At 53.2% G+C, this 19,469-nt stretch overlaps 2 protein-coding genes across 9 annotated transcripts in view; one reads left to right on the forward strand and one right to left on the reverse strand.

Moving 5' to 3' along the window:
- LIMS2 (LIM zinc finger domain containing 2) overlaps nucleotides 1–19,469 on the reverse strand; it is a 42,269-nt gene that overhangs the window by 11,024 nt on the left and 11,776 nt on the right. For 4 of the 8 annotated variants that reach the window (XM_066281052.1, XM_066281051.1, XM_066281046.1 and 1 more), the window contains exons 1-4: nucleotides 16,549–16,757; nucleotides 7,615–7,774; nucleotides 5,084–5,150; nucleotides 4,706–4,826 (exon numbers count right to left, since the gene is read on the reverse strand). In XM_066281052.1, coding sequence (XP_066137149.1) covers nucleotides 4,706–4,826; nucleotides 5,084–5,150; nucleotides 7,615–7,774; nucleotides 16,549–16,634 — 434 coding nt within the window. In that variant the 5' untranslated portion in view covers nucleotides 16,635–16,757. Of the gene's footprint in view, nucleotides 1–4,705; nucleotides 4,827–5,083; nucleotides 5,151–7,614; nucleotides 7,775–11,214; nucleotides 11,236–14,563; nucleotides 14,610–16,548; nucleotides 16,758–19,469 lie in introns of those variants that run through there. The other 4 variants (XM_066281047.1, XM_066281048.1, XM_066281049.1 and 1 more) reach the window with 3 other exon arrangements.
- GPR17 (G protein-coupled receptor 17) lies at nucleotides 733–1,972 on the forward strand. Its single transcript, XM_066280843.1, has one exon. The coding sequence runs from the start codon at nucleotides 953–955 to the stop codon at nucleotides 1,970–1,972; it is 1,020 nt and encodes a 339-aa protein (XP_066136940.1). The 5' UTR covers nucleotides 733–952.

Here is a 19,469-nt window from a genome sequence, read left to right on the forward strand (position 1 = left end):
GGTAAAACACACCTTGCTGGCCTGAGGCCCGAGGGCAGTGCTTTCTGCACCCGTGAGGACGTGTGAACCAGAGCTGGTGGTGAGCTGAGTCCAAAAAGCTCGAGAGACCCTGTGATCCATGCTGGTGTAGCCTTTAGGTGCCAGTGGACCAAGCAGGTCTCTGACTTCCTGGGACGTGACCCCCTGCTGCATTTCTGGTGGGGCTCTCCTCTGTGGCAGGAGCTAAGGGGGCTGAGATTGGGGACTGGCAGGAGGAAAGGAGGAAGCAACAACACACGGCCCTGACGCTATAGGAAGCACCATGAGGCCCAGGCAGGCAGGCCGGGGAGGGTCCTGGGACTTGGGGTAAGCAGTATCCACCCAGCAAGGCCCAGGCTGAAGAGGAGCTGGCACACCAGGTTCTTGGGACTAGGTAACCCAATCCCCTGCCCATTATCAGTGGGGCTCAGGGGCCCCAGGTACCACCCCTGCCACTCAGGTAGCACACCTGAGGACCAGGACAGAGACATGGGAAACCTCCCTTCATTCCCCCACACCTGGGAACCTCAGACACACAGGATTCACTCTCCATTCTCCTTGTGGTGCTGCCTCTGTGCCCTGGGTCTGAAACAATGAATGGGGACACCCAGCTGGGCAAAGGCCTTTGCAGACTCAGCAGGGTGCAGCCTCACAGAGAAGTTGACCCAGCAGCAGCCTGGGAAGCTCCTGGCCTTGGTCTTATTTGTGGTTTTTGGTGAAGTCCAGAAAGCCTGTGATACAGTTGGACAGAGGAGGTAACCCCATTGCCTCCTAGGCAATACCAAGCATGAAACAGCATAGCTCCTGGGATGAGGGATGGGCAGGTTCTGGAGGCATCAGAGGGTTCTTTTGGGCTCCCATGGACTGTGGTGCTCTGCTAGGACCTGTCCACTGTTTCTTCCAGGCTCATCCGGGCTCTACCTTTTGACGAAGCATGAATGGCCTAGACGTAGCCTCCCGGGGTCTGATGGCCAACTCTTCATTGGCTGCTGCAGATCAATGTGGCCAGGAGACATGGCTGGAGAACATCCTCTTTGCCTCCTTCTACCTCCTGAATTTCCTTCTGGCTTTTGTCGGCAATACCCTCGCTCTGTGGCTTTTCATCCGGGACCACAGGTCGAATACCCCCGCCAATGTATTCCTGATGCATCTGGCCATGGCAGACCTGTCCTGCGTGCTGGTCCTGCCCACACGCCTCATCTACCACTTCTCGGGAAACCACTGGCCGTTTGGGGAAGTCCCGTGCCGTCTCACTGGTTTCCTCTTCTACCTCAATATGTACGCCAGCATCTACTTCCTCACCTGCATCAGTGCAGACCGCTTCCTGGCCATCGTGCACCCTGTCAAGTCCCTCAAGTTCCGCAGGCCCCTCTATGCACACCTGGCCTGCGCCTTCCTCTGGGTGGTCGTGGCAGTGGCCATGGCTCCTCTGCTGGTGAGCCCACAAACCGTGCAGACCAACCACACCATTGTGTGCCTACAGCTGTACCGGGAGAAGGCCTCCCAGCAGGCGCTTGTATCCCTGGCTGTGGCCTTCACCTTTCCCTTTGTCACCACGGTGACCTGCTACCTGCTCATCATCCGCAGCCTGAGGCAGGGCCCCCGCGTGGAGAAGCGCCTCAAAAGCAAAGCGGTCCGCATGATCGGCATGGTGCTGGCTATTTTCCTGGTCTGTTTCGTGCCCTACCATGTCCACCGCTTCCTCTACGTGCTGCACTACCGCAGCAGCGGGGCCTCCTGCGCAGCCCAGCGTGCCCTGGCCCTGGGTAACCGCATCACCTCCTGCCTCACCAGCCTTAATGGGGCGCTGGATCCCATCATGTACTTTTTTGTGGCGGAGAAGTTTCACAGCACCCTGTGCAGCCTGCTCTGCTGCAGAAGGCTCTCGGGCCTGCCCGCCAGCCTCGAGGGGAAAACCAATGAGAGCTCACTGAGCACCAGGTCAGAGCTGTGAGCGCCGACACCACCCGGGCCTGCTATAAACTCTCTTGGGGGGGCCTCCGCCTCTGGGTCCCAACGCTTCTCCCAGATTCACAACATAGAAACCTTCCTTCTCCCTGTCACAGGCTAAGAAAAGAAACTGAAGTCTCAGCAGGTTACTGCCACTCCCGCCCCAGGTCAGATCTCAGCATCCAGCGCCCAGGACTGGCCTATCCAATGCACAAGTCCCTACAGGGGAGAACTGTCTGAGCTGGCCTAGCTCACTTATGGTTACTAGATACTCAGTGATTGCACCCCAGGACACCAGAGGAGTAGCTCCTGAACAATGAGTGTCTTTCTTTCCTGAGTGCTGCCCGCCAGCTCCCAGCTCCCCCCTGCCCCACACCAGAGACAGCTGTGGGGCTGCAGAAAGAGCCCGGAAGGTGGCTACAAAAAGCACAGGGGCAGAGGAGACTGGAAGCGTGTCTGAACATTTCCTGTGGTGTTCAAGGGCTTCGAGTCCCCTTTGTGGCTCCTCCGCCAGGTGACCGCTGCACTGAGGGAACACACTATCAACTATCGCCGAAGCCTGTGAGTACATTTCAATCTAGTTGCCCAGAGGCATCCAGCATACATGGCCTGTGGGGCATGTGGCCTCTGGGTCCCTCCTGCTATAATGTGCACCGAGAGCTGCATGTGTCCTGACAATCCCAAGAGCTTCTGCAACTGCCAGGCCCAAGTCCTGGTGGCACACACGTAAACAGCCGGGCTTTGCCACTGCCTGAGAACACTTTGGGCAGGGGACTGGGTCCTGGAGTGTGAACATCCCATGAACCCAGACCCCACAGGGGAGTCCTCAGCCCCACTCCCTCCCAAGAGGCCTCTGTCAGCCTGGACCAGCGAGGCTTTGAGCTGTCCCACTTCATGGTGTGGCATGCATTGCCCTAACAGGCCCTTTTTTGTACTTGATTATATTCATCATAAACATAACTAATACTTTAAGATTCTGAAGGTCACCGTGTTTGGTTAACACGACACCCTCCCCAGGACTGCTGCCTTCAATCCAAGAATGACAAAGCGGAGGTGGGAGGGGCAGACATGGGCAGCACATGCTCTTGGCTATGGCTCTGACCACCACCACCCCATGGAGGCCCTCCACACAGACCCCAAGACTCTGCACCATGGTCTTCAGAGTGCCAGCCAGGGCTGGGAGGGTTCAAGCAAGAGACCTGCCCCCATTCATCACAGCAAAACTTTACTTTTGTGTGGTATCTTATATTTTCTGAGCACTTCCAGCCTCTTCTGGCTTTTCCAAACTAAGCCATGGGGCCAGGGGCACAGTGTGAGCTTCAGCTCAGGGTGGGGACAAGACTTGCTCAGGCATACACCTGGCAGGTGACCTGGCCTACTGGTCAGCACATGACCCCCAAAGCACTGCCTGTACCTCACAACCTTGCATTTGAACTTGGTCTGCTGCTGAGCATCTGCCAGCACCCAGTGGACACACGTCAATATGGGGCAGAGTGGAGACGGTGACAAGTGCCTAGAGAGGAGAAGATGTGGGACTCGCAGACAGCTAGGGTGCTGATCATGAGATCAGTGGTGCTCTTCCCTAAGACTCAGTAATCAACAAAAGAGAAGCTCAGAGTTGGTTGGGACCTGCTACATTTGGGATGCCCGGTGGACAGATGCCAGTGGAGATGTCACATGGACAGTTGAGTGTCCCACAGGAGAGGTCTGGGGTGGAGCTATATGTTGAACTGCTCAGTGCATACAGGCCATGGAGAGTTATGGGAGGGTGGGCAGATGTGAGGGCCAAGTGCAGAACCCAAACAGAACCCAATATGAAGAGATGGTACAAGGTGGGCAGGGGAGGAGACAGACAGGAGAAAACCAGAAGGCACCCAGAAGGGAGGTATTTTAACAAGAAAGCGTGTGGCTGCCGTGACAGTAGTGACCTCTGGGTCTGGCAGCATGGAGGCCACAGGGACCTCAAGTAGGCCATGAGGAACAGCTGGGGGGACAGTAGGTGTGCTGGGGGTGCTGCAGAGAAGGGAATTGTGTAGGAGGCAGTGTAGGCGTCCTGGAGCCTGGACACCACGAACCTTGATCTTCTAGGAGAGAGGAAGAGAATGACCGAAGCCTTGAACCCTCACTCCAGGCGCAGGGCCTATGGGGCTTTGGGAAGTGCAAGCATGCAGCCAGGCTGCAGGCAACACTAATGCTGGGCGGTGATGGTGCCCCAGAGCCTGTCTGCTCAGAGAGGTGGGAACGGAGGTCATCACTCTGGGACAGAGGAAGGGGGTGATGGAAACAGTGGTAGGAAGAGAGATAAAGTGAAAAAAGCATTTGAACTGATAGCCCTGAATTTCTGGAGCACCTGCCCTCCAGAAGCACCCAGCTGTGGGTACCAGCAGGAAGGAGATAGCTGGTGTCAGCAGGGTGGGGACGGCGGGGAGGTCATAACCTGACCAGAGCTCCTTATCCACCGCTAAGTCTAATGGCTCCCACTTCAGCCTCCTTCCTCCTGGCTGTAAACACCTGGCCTGCTCCCAGGAACACCACCAAGCCTAGGGTGGGACCGGACTTGTCACCCCCCCACTCTCTCTAGCCTCAATTCTCATCTGTAAACCAGGTCCTCCTGTCTGCCTAGCAGGGGCGTGGCGGGGCCAACAGCCACGTTGGCACAGACCACAGTGCCTGGAAGGGGCCTCGCACTCAGTGCACAGGGCCTGTGATGAGAGGCCCACCCCCACGCCTGCCTCACCTGCCCGCGTTCCGCATGAAGCCCAGGTCAGCCAGTTCCACATCACATAGTTCACAGCAGAAGCACCCAGGGTGCCAGTTGTTGTTCATGGCCTTGATGACACGACCAGTGATGAACTCGCCTAAAAGAGAGAGGTCCCTGCTCACCAGGGCAGGACACCTGCCACGCCCCTGCCACAGCCCTGCCCAAGCCCTGTCCACATTGGTGTTCCACCTGGCCCAACAACTCAACCCTCAGGGCTTGGGAAGATAATGCCTGCAGGGCCCAGAAGGCTGGTGCTTAGAGAGACAGGATGAGGGTAGTCAGAGAGGAGCTCCCAGTGATCCCGCCCCTTCACCCCCTGGGCTTCACAGAAGCCTGGCTGTCCCCAGCCCTTACCACAAGAGCCACAGCACGGAGCAAACAGCATCTGGAAGTCATGCTCGCAGTACTTCCAGCCTTCAAACTGCAAATGGGGCCGAAGAGAAAGGACACTCCAGAAGCCATCATTCCCCAAGCTGCGCTGGCCAGTCCTCATCAGCACAGGGCCTGCCCTCAGTCTAGACAGCACCCCACTTCAGGCAGTTGTCACCCCACATGGCAGGAGCCAAGGGACCACCCAGCCCTTCCTGCAAAGAGGGCTTCCTAAAGTAAGTGACCAACAATTGGAAGCCAGCAAGGGACTAAATTCCCAAGAGCAGGGCATGGCAGCAGAGACACGGAGTGCAAAGTGAGGGCTCACCAAAGTGGGAGCTCAGTACAGCTGCCTTGAGGGGCCAACTGACTGTTGAGGACACCGCCTTGTCAACCTGGGAGCCTGTGGAGGGCTGGGGCTGAATCTGACTTGTATGTGTCACTTTACCCCATTTCCTGTGTCTTCCCTATGTGAGACATCCATTTCCCCAGAGGCTACAGAAGGTCCAGGGAAGGGAAAGAAAAGAACACAGCAGGAGGAGCAGGGTTTGGGTGGGGGAACTGAGGCTGTGCCCCAGTCTAGAGGCCAGCTGCTGTCCTCATCTGTCGGGGCCCCCTGCAGTGGCCAAAGCCTGCCGCTGCTTTCTTCTCCCTTGACAATTTTACTTGGTTTTCCCGTTCTCTAAAACGCGTGTCTTATTAGTGCTACCCAGTGACTTACAGGGGAGCAGTGGCATAAGTTCTCTCAGGAATGAATATTTCTGGAGTTTCTACTATGTGCCAGGCTTTGTTCCAGCCACGTGGCCATTACTTCCAGAGGTCTGCCCACCCTCACTGCCTGTCCAGTGGGCCAGCATTTCCCAGAAGGCACCATGAGGAAGAGGGGCTGCTACCCTGCCAGGCAGACCACACCCATCAGCCAACCCCATCAGCTCCACCTTTGAAATCTGTCCAGCATCTGCCACTGGTAAATACCCCTGCAACCATCAGAGGTGTGCTGCAAATGTTTAACGAAAAGCTCTTGTTGGAGGACAGGTGCTGACCTGTCATGTTTGCCAGTTTCTATGGTGCACCTATTCCTACCACAGCTGTGCCACGGGCAGGAGCTGAGAACAGATGTGCAGTGCCATGCCACCATGGCATAGCATGTCCACAACACAGGTGTGTAGAAATAACTTCGAAGGCATAGGTGACTGTAAGATGTAATAAAATAATTAGGAAGGGTGGGTTTCGAGTTTTGTTACCTTTGTTTTTGGGTTTTGTTTTTTTTTTTCCCCCAAAGTTAGAAGTTAAAAGGCAGTCAGACAGACTCCCACATGCCCCCGACCAGGATCCATCAGCATGGCCACCAGGGGGCGATGCTCTGCCCATCTGAGGCATCGGCCGGAGCCATTCCAGTGCCTGAGGAATGGCTCAGGCACCCGGGCCATCCTCAGCGCCCGTGCCAACTTTGCTCCAGTAGAGCCCTGGCTGCAGGAGGGGGAGATAGAGATAGAGAGGAAGGAGAGGGGAAGAGTGGAGAAGCAGATGGGTGCTTCTCCTGTGTGCCCTGGCCAGGAATCGAACCTGGGACTTCTACACGCCGGCCAGATGCTCTACCGCTAAGCCAGCCAGCCAGGGCCACCTTTGTTTTTAATAAAACTTTATCTCACTGTACACTTATATAATTTAATTTTTAAACTGCTGTGTTTAACAACCAGCTTGTAAGATCATTAAAGATTTAACAATATGCTCTTGTGAGCAGGTGTGCCCAGTCTATGCACCTCCACTTTCATCTGGATTACTGCAACAGAGCAGCTTTCAATCCTATCTGTACTCCAAGCTTCTGTCCCTGCCCCCTTACAGTCCCCTCAGCAGAGCAGCCAGAGTAGTTCTTTCCCCACGAGGGACCCATTGTGTGACTCCTTTGCTCCATACCCTGTAACAGCTCCTGCGTCTCCCACAGTAAGATCCGAAGGCCCACAGGGTCAGACAAAATCTGCCTCCATGCCTTCACCCCCACCACTCCCCTCTCTCTGCTTCCTTCACACTGGCCTCCCACTGCTCCTCAAACACCCTGTGCTCTCCAGCATCAGGCCTTTTGTACTTGCTGTGTCCAGCTGTGTGCTCTTCCTGCCTCTCTGTGCATGGGTCCCTTGGCTCCTTCAGGACTGCTCAAACATTCTTTACTAACCATCCAGCCTCCCACCCAGCATCTCTTACAACCAGGACACTTAACATCACCTGATATACATTAACAGGACAGAGTGTTTGCACCCAAGGGCTCCCCAGAATCTCCCCAGAGGACATGAGATAAAAGGTGACTCCCCTTCAGCTTTCCCAGACACCAGGAGAGCACTGGTCACATCTCACAGGTACAAGCAAGCTTCTGTGCTAGCAGGACCTGGCTGAGCTGAAGGCCTGGCACGGCTGTCCCACTTGTCTCTGCTCAGGACCCCAGTTGGGCACAGCCCACAGGATCCTGGAGGGCAGACTTGGGACTGGGTCAGGGACGAAGACCCCAGGAGCACCCTCACCTCGTAGAAGAGCCCCTCAGGGAAGGGCTGGAAGCACTGGGCACACACGAAGCACTGCTCATGGTACAGCTCGCTGCTGCTGTGGACAATCCGCTCGGCGGGGGTGAAGCATGTTTGGCAGCGTTGGCATACTGCATTGGCCAAGGCATTGGACATGTGGCTGGTGGGAGAGGGAGAGGGAAGGTCAGGACTGGAGAGACAGGCAAAGAACATCAATGGACACTCTTTCTCCTTCAAAAGATAAAGTTTCCTGAGGGAATGAAAATTGCTTTCTTCACCCACTGATGGTCTTGGCACTTTGGGGACTCAGAGAGATGTGATTGGGGCCAAGCTGCTGGCACTGGCTTGAGCTGCCCTTCACAGCTACCCGCATATACCTTAGCTCTGTGCCCATGGAGATGCTCAGGTCCAGCATGTACCAGGGCTGCCGTGTGCACTTCTGGATGATGGCCCAGCAAGGCCAGGACGCACCTCCATTTCACAGGTGGAAAAAGTGAGTCCCCTTCCAAAGGGCAAAGCTCCAAACCTGTAAAACCCTATCTTCCCACCACAACTGCAGCCCCTGGTGCAGCTCCATGGAGAGCCAGTCCCAGCTGGGCCACAGCCAGGCACACACAGGGCAGAGCAGCTAGGGCTTGGCTTCAAAGCCCTCAGTCCCTGCACAGCCGGGCTGCCCTCCCCTACCCTCCCCTGCCACATGCCCAGACTCGTTGTAATCATGGTTTAGACCATGCACTGTATGCTGGCTAAGTGAGGGGCACTGTTGGTCAAATAAGCTTGTAAATATGATATATAGGTTTGCTCATTTATAGTTTGCATTGGATGTGGGGACAGGCTGTAAGAAGGCCGGGTCGTTATAGCCTAAGGCAGTGGTCCCCAAGCCCCAGGCCGTGGACCAGTACCAGTCCATAGGCCATTTGGTACCGGTCCACAGAGAAAGAATAAATAACTTACATTATTTCCATTTTATTTATATTTAAGTCTGAACGATGTCTTATTTTTAAAAAATGACCAGATTCCCTCTGTTACATCTGTCTAAGACTCACTCTTGACGCTTGTCTTGGTCACGTGATACATTTATCCATCCCACCCTAAAGGCCTGTCCGTGAAAATATTTTCTGACATTAAACCAGTCCGTGGCCCAAAAAAGGTTGGGGATCACTAGCCTAAGGCTTAGTTTTAAGACTAAGCTTTTCCCCACACCCTTGACTGATTGCATGATGTGAGGTGGTGCACTTTCATGAGGAATCCCATTATGCCTCAGATAAGTGACTTTGTATCAGAGACTTCCTTGTTTGTATATTAGATTAAAGGGTTTGATTTCTACACTACAAAATGGGGGCAGACCGGGAGCTTGCTCTCTCTCAGTTCCTGAGATTAGCATTAGAGGAAGAGCCCATGCTGAAGGAGAGCAGAGTAAGGCCACGTGGAGGAGAGGAGAAGCAGCCAAGATGGTTGAATGCTGAGGGAGAAGCCAGTTTGTGCAGAGTTTGTGCAGAGAGAAAGAGATGGGGAACAAAGTGAATAAGGCTGGTGAGCTAGAAACCTTTGATTCTAGAAAACTCGGATAAGTCAGTGGCTTTGGGAGCCCTGAATGGAAAGGGAAGTGTTTTCCCACTGTGTATATTTCTTGCCCGCCAGGTGCAAGCTAGGATTAAACATAATGGCTCACCAGTTCTTGGCTCCATTGTTTCATTACCATCTGTCCAAATCAAATGTGAACCTGCATGGGCCAGGCGGCTGTGATGGTGGCCATGGCTACTGGCTTTACAGGCACACGTGAGCAATAGCTGGGCGCCTGGACCACAGTAAGCCCCACGAAGGATAGTGCTGTACTTGTCAATATCACGAACTCAGTACCCAGGCTGCTAAATTCTCACCATGCTAGGCCATGTCTTGGGGGCATCAAAGACCACCCCAGCTCCCTCACAGTCACTCTTTCTCAGGAAACAGAGGAGTCTCAGGTACAGAACGTCACCAGGTACAGGTGAGTGGCTGTGTATTCACACTCTCATTTCATCTCCAAGGCAACCCTGCCTCACAGATGAGACCTAAGGCTCAGCAAGCTCACACAGCAGATGACACAGTCCCAATCTGAACTCAGAGTGGTCAGACCTCAATGGCTCTTTCCCCTGTACCATGAGTTAGTTCCAAATCATGTCCCCCGCCCCAAAACATGTAATCACCCTACCACGGAGAATGTGAAAGTGTGAGTGTTTGGGGCGGGAGTCTGGTGGAGAGCACACTTTCCCGTCCATGGAAACTGCTCCCCCTAGTGGAAATGATGGGCTTCCTCCTGGGAAAAGTGTAACCCAAACTGAACTACAGGGGAAATGCCCACAGTGAGTCCAGCCGGGGCTGACTCTGATCCAGGGTCCTGAGGTATGGCCAGGAGGAGCCATGCTCAACTTAACTACCTCTACACTCTGATGACCACACCTTTTTCTACAAATGTAGCAAATAGGCTTTGTCCAAGTATACACTCCAATGGATTGGTGGTGCTGCCTGGAAGACTAGGCAAAAACAGTCAGGCTCAGTGAGGGAAGGTGAAGTGTCATGTCTGAGAACATCTATCTTCCCAGTCTGTCTACCTCCCATACTGAACCCCATACCTCTCTGCACTGCATCACAAAGAGAGTTCCTGAGTGAGAGTGTGCCCTCCCACACAGGAGGGGCCCCAGAGGTGGGAGTAAGCTGTGCCTCCCAGAGGTCTAGGCGCAGGACATGGACACTGGGCCTTATGGAGGGTTGCTGCCACGTGGACACAGACAGGAGGCTGCACAGGCGTCCAGGCAGGACTTCCTCTCTGCTCCACGTGGGGAACCCACATGGCAGGGCAGGACAGAAGGGTTCTTCAGCAAGCCGTGCCAGGAACATTGGACTTCTGCATGGTTAAACCAGCCCCTAGATGTGCTCTGGTTGCAGGGACAGCAGCAGGAGGAGTCGGGTCGAACCCAAGATGAAAGGGGGATCTTGTGCGGCAGTGGCCACTTGCCCCGCCCAATCCCACCCTGTCCTTCCCGCTCCCTGGTGAGGAAGGTGACCAGATGGGACAGAGGACTGACTTTGAGCCAGCAGAGTGGGCCAGACTGGACTTTCTCAGCAATAGTATGGCTTCCTGCAGCGAGAACTCTGTGAACCTGCCTTGTCCTCCCAAAGCACACACCCAAGGTGGCAGAGAGGAAGTTCCAATCCTGGCTATAAACAGGACCTTGAAGGTCTCGAAGAAGTCAGAAAACAATAGGAAATCCTGTGACTCTGGGCCTGCAATTCTCCACTCAAAGGACCCAAAACAATGAAGCTGAAACAAGGATTCGAGTCTAGCCCCAGGCTCTGGATTGCTCCTTAAGCCAGACTGCTGGACCCTAAGCAAGTGAGCACACAACACATCCAATCTCTGTCTGCCCCTCCAGAACCTCCTTTCTACCCCAGGGCAGATGAACTGCATCTTCACAAGTCCCTACACCTCTAACAAGGGGAGAGGGGTCGTTAATTGGCTGGGTCCCTGGGCATCTCAGGTCAAGGATGTTGCTACATACTTTGCATAAGCCCTGGCACAAACAAGTGAGGTAGAGGTGGCCACCTATCCCCTGTACTCACCAGCTGCCCCAGCCCAAGTCTCAGGCAGTAGCACTCCTATCGGCATTTGTGCGGCCACTTCCTCATGCCAACCTGCTCAGGAACAAACAACACTCCATCCACTGGCCAAAGACAGAGGGATGGACAGAAGTACCCAACAACTGAATCACAGCACCGGCAAGGACAATGCCAGCTGTCTCTTGTGGGGAAGGACTCTGGCCTTAACCCTACAGTTTGAATCCTAATAGCCCTTGCCACCTGCTGTGGGCCCTGGGGAAAAGTAATGGCATCTTTGGGCTCCACCTCCTTATTTGCAAAGAAGTACACCAGAGTCACAGTAACTGTCTGGCAGAGCCCACATGAGGAACTGGCTGCGTGTTAGACAAGAGAGCTGTTGTTCTCAGTGATACCGGTAGCTTCCAGATCCCCACATGGCCTGGGGACATACTTGCAGTCTGGTCTGCCTGTACTTCCTGCTGTGAGAGGGCCACAGTGGGACACAGGGACACTCCACATCCTTCTTCACACATTCTGGCCAGGAACAGGGAGGACAAAGTATTCCCAGTGGTCCACACCGGAGACACCAGCTGATCCAGCGGGACAAGGCACACATCGCCAAGGGTGCCTCCAGCTGTCTGGAAGCCCAACTCAAGAGTTGAGGGAGAACATGTTATTCTGATTCCCTTCTCCAACCCTCCTCAGCACCTCAAAATGCTCTCAATTTTGACAGCCAACACAACCAACGTGTGGGCTTGTGTAAGATGTCACTGAGATTTACAATAATGTTTAGCCTGGGGTTGGGGAAACCTCTCTACCAGGTCCTTGTGAAGGGGACTGCTGGTTCCAGATAAAGCAACCGAAGCCCAAAGAGGGTCAGTAACCTGACCCTCTTTGTGAAAGTCACATAGGATTGGACATATGCTGTCTCTGTCCCTTCAGCTCCTGGCAGTATCATATAGGCGTGGCCATTCAAGACTGTTTTCTCAATAACCCAGACCGTCCCCCACTTCGGCCTCCACCCACCTGAGCCTCAAAAGATGTTGCTAGGGCTTGGGAACAGGCACACCAGCCACAGGGGTCTGTTCCTGTGACAGTCGAATAAAAACTATAGAATACATTAATAGGCTTGAGGAAAATAACTTAAAAGGAACTGGTCCAGTAAGTACAGCACATTCTTAGAATAGATGAGACCAGACTCCCAGGATGAATAAGACAGATGAGTCCTAGAGATAAGGAAGTCGTTAGACTCCCAGGATAACTAGGACAGATGAGTCCCAGAGATAAGGAAGTCATAAAAACTCCTAAGATAGTTAATGTGACCGCATCCTGGGGGTTAGATAGGGACATTTTCCAGCTGGAGGTTTTCAACTGCATGACTGGTTACTAAGGCACATGACTAAAAAATTAATTTAGAAGAGCCAATTGCTGAATGCCAAATCCGCTTCTGTATGAACTGCTTGCTTGCTACGCTATAAAAACCCCTAGACTGTAGGCGCTAGGTGTGGCTCGTGGTACTACCGCTTGAGTCCACCCCTGCGCAGGTTTTATTTTTCTGTTTTGTTCTCTATTTCTTTTGGCCATAAAGATTTGTCTTAAACTCTCCAAACGTCTCCAGTGTCTGTTTTACCCGGCGAGTGCTACATTCCCACTCCAGGATGGGTCAGTGTCAAGGAGGCCCTATCAGCTGGGGCTGTAGTTAGTCCAGTGTGGTATGCTCTGCAGACGAGCAGAAAGGCTGCAGTCCCTCTCAAACACCCTCTGGTCATGTGGCCTGCAATAGAAGCTTCACCCCCTGTAAAATGGGCCCGCTGCCTCCAGGGTTGCTAGGGAGGATGAAGTGAGGTAACACCTGCAAGCTTAGTCCATAACTGCCCCGTAACTGGTGGCCAGTCATCCTCCTGCCTACCTTCACCCAGCACATCTTTACTGAGCAGCTGTGAAGTGCTGGGCACTGTTCTGGGTGCAGGGACAGCGGGGATTCCACCCAGCATTGCCTCTGGTGCTCCAGCAGAAGCTGTCCCGGGGCCACCAGGGCCTTTTTCCTGCCCCCCCCCCACCATGAGGTCCCTCAGAAGCCAGCGCAGAGATCACTGGCCAGCTGCAGTAAACAAGAATTTACATAAAGCCAGCCCCACACCCACACTAGCAAATCCACCAGTGGCTCCACATGAGGCAGCCACACCATCAGACACATATTCCAAACCTGCACGGATCCTGTCAGCAACCACGGAGCTTTTCCCAAAGCCTAGCTGAACCTCTGTTCTAGCATTTACTTTAAGTAGGTGCACTTTAAACATGTCATGCTGATAACAGAGAGCTGAGGGAGCCCAAAGTTCACAGAGGCGAATGGCACACAGACACACACAAACAGCGTGAGCTCTCTTAAAGCTGGCTGTCACCATCATGCTGCGACCCCTCTGACTCGTCCATGTCCCTCTGCTGCATCTACATGTGCAAGTTGCCCTCTGACATTGGTTCTGGCCTCCAGTGCTCTGGTTGCCCACTCCCCACACCATGGCCAACCCTATAGACACCCACAGTGCTCAGAGGCAGGAAGAGAGGGTTCCCCTCACTCAGATGAGTCCCCCATGAGCACTGGGCTTGTCCAGGCTCTCACTGGGTCAGGTGCAGGTGCAGGCCGGCCACAGACACCACAACAGTGCCTCTGTTTCCCGCTCCTCCATGCCTTTCCTCTTGCTTCATCTCAGCCCTATCAGCCCTCAAAAGTCTTCCCTCACCGCGGCCCTGGCCGGTTGGCTCAGCGGTAGAGCGTCGGCCTGGCGTGCGGGAGACCTGGGTTCGATTCCCGGCCAGGGCACATAGGAGAAGCGCCCATCTGCTTCTCCACCCCCGCCACCCCCTCCTTCCTCTCTGTCTCTCTCTTCCCCTCCCGCAGCCGAGGCTCCATTGGAGCAAAGATGGCCCGGGCGCTGGGGATGGCTCCTTGGCCTCTGCCCCAGGTGCTAAAGTGGCTCTGGTCTCGGCAGAGCGACGCCCCGGAGGGGCAAAGCATCGCCCCCTGGTGGGCAGAGCATAGCCCCTGGTGGGTGTGCGGGGTGGATCCCGGTCGGGCATATGCGGGAGTCTGTCTGACTGTCTCTCCCCGTTTCCAGCTTCAGAAAAATACAAAAATACAAAAAAAAAAGAAAAAAGTCTTCCCTCACTGTGGACACACGTGGACACAGAGCAGGCTGTATTTTCACTGAGGACCCTTAGTCCCTGGACATTTCCCCCAGGCCCTCCAGGTCCCCCACATCTATAAGGATAACTCTCTGTATCCTCCCTGACTCCCACACCTCCTCCTCGGGAGCCCACTTGTCAATTTGATGCAGAGGACTCTGAGCCCACAGCCCTTCTTGTACACCCTCACCTTCTACGGGACAGTTCCAACCAGATGGCCCCTGGGGTACTGCAGACTCCACATGTCCAGAGGCCCTCCCCTGCTCTGAGCCCCACCCTGGGGACTCCGCCACCATCCAGATGCTCCTCTCTGTCAGGGACCAAAAAATCAACAGTTTTTAGAGTTATTTCTGGGGGACAGAGGTGCTGGGAACTGGCTGCTGCCCAGCCCCCCACCTCACTAAGTTGAAAAGGCTAAGCCCTTCCCCACACCTCCATGTATTTGCTCGTCCTTCCCTCCATGTTCCCAGGAAGAAAAGACTGGCTTCTTTGTGTATGTTTATGTATTGGTGGGGGTTTTCTACACTTGATGGAGTTCTTGAGTTGCCTTGGAAACTGTATGCTAATTTCCACTTTGCCCTGTAAATAAAGAAGGGTGTGTTTCTGGGGGTGGCCATTTTTTGCAGCTCTGCTAGGGCAGTAATTCTCTGCTGGCAGGAACTGTGAAACCCTCCCGGACCCATCTTTTATAGTCTTTAATTCTTTTTTTTTTTTTTTTTTTTTTTTTGTTGTTGTTGTTTTTGTTTTTTTTTTTTTCTTCCATTTTTCTGAAGCTGGAAACAGGGAGAGACAGTCAGACAGACTCCCGCATGCGCCCGACCGGGATCCACCCGGCACGCCCACCAGGGGCGACGCTCTGCCCACCAGGGGGCGATGCTCTGCCCCTCCTGGGCGTCGCCATATTGCGACCAGAGCCACTCTAGCGCCTGAGGCAGAGGCCACAGAGCCATGCCCAGCGCCCGGGCCATCTTTGCTCCAATGGAGCCTTGGCTGCGGGAGGGGAAGAGAGAGACAGAGAGGAAAGCGCGGCGGAGGGGTGGAGAAGCAAATGGCCGCTTCTCCTGTGTGCCCTGGCCGGGAATCGAACCCGGGTCCTCCGCACGCTAGGCCGACGCTCTACCGCTGAGCCAACCGGCCAGGGCTATAGTCTTTAATTCTTTATGTCTATTTTCATCAATTCTTTACTGTTCCCGCTCAAGACCTAAATATATCGTAGTGGCTGGCCCACGGCACCTCCTACCTCCCCAGCCCAGGTTAATTCATCCTCATGGATGCCCCAGGTCAGCCCTGAACCCCAGATGCTCCCTTTCCACCCCAAGAGGAGGCTTCATCATTCGTCCACACTGGCCGTTCTCCAGGGGACAAGGCAGCTCAGGCTTTAGAGTCAGTTCAACCCGGGTTAAAGTCACAGCCCAGCCATTCTTTGGATGGATAATGCCCAGCAGGCTGAGCGCTTATTTTGCTTATCAAAAAAGCAGTAATAAAATGATCCCAGTTTGAAAGCAGTAATGGGGGTTGCACAGGATAACTAATCCCCAACAACCCACACTCAGCACCATGCCCAAGAATGTGGATCATAGATGACATCAAACCCAGTTAGACGGCCCTGGCCGGTTGGCTCAGCGGTAGAGCGTCGCCTGGTGTGCGGGGGACCCGGGTTCGATTCCCGGCCAGGGCACATAGGAGAAGCAAGCGCCCATTTGCTTCTCCACCCCCCCTTCCTCTCTGTCTCTCTTTTCCCCTCCCGCAGCCAAGGCTCCATTGGAGCAAAGATGGCCTGGGCGCTGGGGATGGCTCCTTGGCCTCTGCCTCAGGCGCTAGAATGACTCTGGATGCAACAGAGCAACGCCCTGGAGGGGCAGAGCATAGCCCCCTGGTGGGCAGAGCGTTGCCCCTGGTGGGCATGCCGAGTGGATCCCGGTCGGGTGCATGCGGGAGTCTGTCTGACTGTCTCCCTGTTTCCAGCTTCAGAAAAATACAAAAAAAAAAAAAAAAAAAAACCCAGTTAGACTAAGTTGCACCATCCCCAAGCCCTGTCGCTAACCTAGGGACGATCCCAGACCCTGGGCGGTGGGCCCTTGGCTTTTGGAAGGGTCTGGTGGGTGTCAGAAGAAAAGCCTGCCGCTGCAGCCTTCTGGACATTGTCCCCGCCAGCACCCTGCCCCTGCCACCTACCGGGATTGAACAGGCGGAGGGCTCTGGCGGTGATGGCGCCGCTGATACAGCCCAGACGCAGCAAGTGCGCCCAGTTGGGTGGTCATGGCAGTTCCTGCTGGCAGTGGGGCAGCCACTCAGACAACAGGCCTCAAACACACTGGCCTGGGAGCACAGATGCTGGCCAGAGTGGCAGGAGTGGCCACCTCCAGCCAGGCACCAGGACAGGACTGCCAGGGTGCAGGGCTACCTCCTCACACCCCTCTGACTCATGTTACACACTGTGATCTCCAAAGGGCAGCAGAGTCAACTGCAAATAGAAAGGATATTGTTCTCGCTGATGGGGCAGTAGAGTGAAAGCTGAGGCTGGCAGGGCTAGGTCCAAGTTGGCAGAGGACTTACTGGGAGGTCTCAAACAGCACTAAGGTGAGGTCCATAAGGACAGGGCAGGACACCTGCAGGCCCAAGGCTGCCTAAGCCTCCTGGACACGTCAAGGACACACAGTGCTGATTGACCCAGGAAGTTTTGGAATCCTGCAAACAGTTAGGAAGCTGTGAGGTGCCCACATTCTGCCTTCTTCCCTTTCCTGAGAGCCTGCGGCCCACAGACACCAGCTAGGAGACACAGATAAGGGCAGCCTCTGCCCCCAGGATCTAGCCAGTAAATAGATAAGTACCCAAACGAGGTCTGTGCTGTCGAAACTCTGATCCCTCTAGCTTGCCAAGCAGAGTAGAAGAAGCAGGACCTGAGGGAAGAGTGCCAGGAAGGCACTGTTTCCATGCATTGTTGCCTAAAGAGATTGTCAGCATTGCTGTAATCTAAGTTCCACATCTGACTTTGGCTGGCTGTGCTGGCCCAGCAGGCACCACAGTCAGTCATAAAATAATGATCCAGGGTGCTCACAGAAATCTTCACACCAACTCCATTTCCCGGAAAAGCCTTTCTAGTAGGTCAGTAAGTGTGAACACTGTTTTCCTCTGCATTCAAAAAGAAAGAGCCTAGAGCCATTATTCTGGACAGCCAAGTGCTGATCTCCCTACACTGGGGAAGTGGAAGGCTTGGAGAGAGGATTAGTTGGCATTCCTATGGGGGACCCAACTCATGGAAGTACTCATTAAGCATCCTGGGGTCAGCCCCCGAACAGTCATATGACTACAAGCATTAGGTGAAGTATAATTTATAAATGCAGCTCAATTCCAAAGGTATCAAGCACTGACCAATTCAATAAATATTTTCTTAAAAGTGTCCCGAGAGGTTAAAAAGGATACAGAGGCCGAGCCTGGAAAAGCCAACAAGGATCACTTCTGACTCTCTGATGTGTGTCACTGAACGCATAAGAAAGCTTATGCAGAAAATTTTGTTACAACGTCCAGTCAATGCCCTAGGGTCTAGGCCTCTCTTACCAGCCCCCACTCAGCCCCTCCCATGTAGAAATCCTGAATTCTAGAACCCAGAACTCTCACCCAAAGCCACAGTTTCATTTGAGGAGGGAACATTTATTTAGGGTTTCACAATTGCAGATAGACCTGGAAATGAGGCTATAACCATTAATGTTTGCACATCATTTGTAAATGAAGTTCAAGTCCAAGGTTAGTTACCATGCACTAAACAATTTACCAAATATATACTGGAAAAGGAAGCATCAAAAACTAGACATTGAGAAAGACTTAGAGTCTAACAACCCAAATCCAAAGTCTCTGTACATCCTCTCCACACTTTCTAGTCCTGCTGTCTCTCTTGCAGCGGTAGGGGTAGGGGCCATGCTGGGTTCCCCAGTCAGCACTCTGGCTTCAGAGGACACAGTTGCATAAACACAGTAACAATGATGACAGCAAAAATGGCAGAGTAAGGACATCTGAAAGTTTATTCCTCCATAAAAGCAATGAAAACACTAACAAAAATTGTCAGAATCTACTTTTTCAGAAACCTGTAAATTAGATAAAGGCTTTGCAGTAATCTGGGAGCATTGATCAAAAAAATGAACAATAACAAAAAAGTGATGCTTAATAAGAACAGTGAGCTTTGTTGTGTGTTAATTTATCTTAGTCCTTAATCTCTAACTCCATAGCTGCTTTGAAAAAGTGTCATCCCCAAGAAAGAATGTGCCTGCTAAGAACTTGTGGCAAACTGGGCTCAAATCAATAACAAGAATGTAGCAGCCATTGTCTAGAGATGTCCCCCATGCACTCTGCATATCAGGGAAAAGGCACAGACTGAACTGTCAACCTCTACCATTGTGTTCCTCCTGTCTGAGTTTACCCTTGTAAGAGAGCTCCTAGGATCAAAATTCAGCCAATGGGCTAAATATCTGCCCCATCTAATCAGAGCTGAGTAACTATAGCTTCACTGGCATCTTTGTTATTCAATCAGAATGCATGAAGCTAGACAGTACTCTTTGGATCAATCAAACTGTACAAATTTGGATTCTTCATTTGTGTAAAAATGGACCAATCTCAGGTGAGGGGAGGGACTTCTTTCTATATTAGCCAGCCTCCCCTCTGTCCCAGTGGAGTACCTTGGCTGTTCTACTGCCAAGCTGCTTCACAATTGAGCTATTTTTACTGAATAAAGTCTCCTGTACTGTACTCAAATTGGGGACTTCTGTTGGCACTGAATTGGTGGCAATGATCTTCATTTGACACCAGTAATGAAGGATCAGACAGAGCTGAAGCTCTTTCTTTTTTATATATATATATTTGGGGGGGGGGTTGTTTTAGATTTTACTTATTCATTATAGAGAGGGGAGAGAGAGAGAGAGAAGGGGAGAGGAGCAGGAAGCATCAACTCCCATATGTGCCTTGACCAGGCAAGCCCAGGGTTTTGAACCGGCAACCTCAGCGTTTCCAGGTTGACGCTTTATCCACTGCGCCACCACAGGTCAGGCCTGGAGCTCTTTCAAAGCTTCATTTCCAAAGAGGAGTTATTTTTTAACCTGACCTGA

The sequence above is a fragment of the Saccopteryx bilineata genome, chromosome 5 (genome assembly GCF_036850765.1).
Source record: "Saccopteryx bilineata isolate mSacBil1 chromosome 5, mSacBil1_pri_phased_curated, whole genome shotgun sequence".
Lineage (NCBI taxonomy): Eukaryota > Metazoa > Chordata > Mammalia > Chiroptera > Emballonuridae > Saccopteryx > Saccopteryx bilineata.

Excerpts from the sequence above, each read along its gene's own strand:
- GPR17 (XM_066280843.1), top strand. The coding sequence starts at position 953 with ATGAATGGCCTAGACGTAGCCTCCCGGGGTCTGATGGCCAACTCTTCA.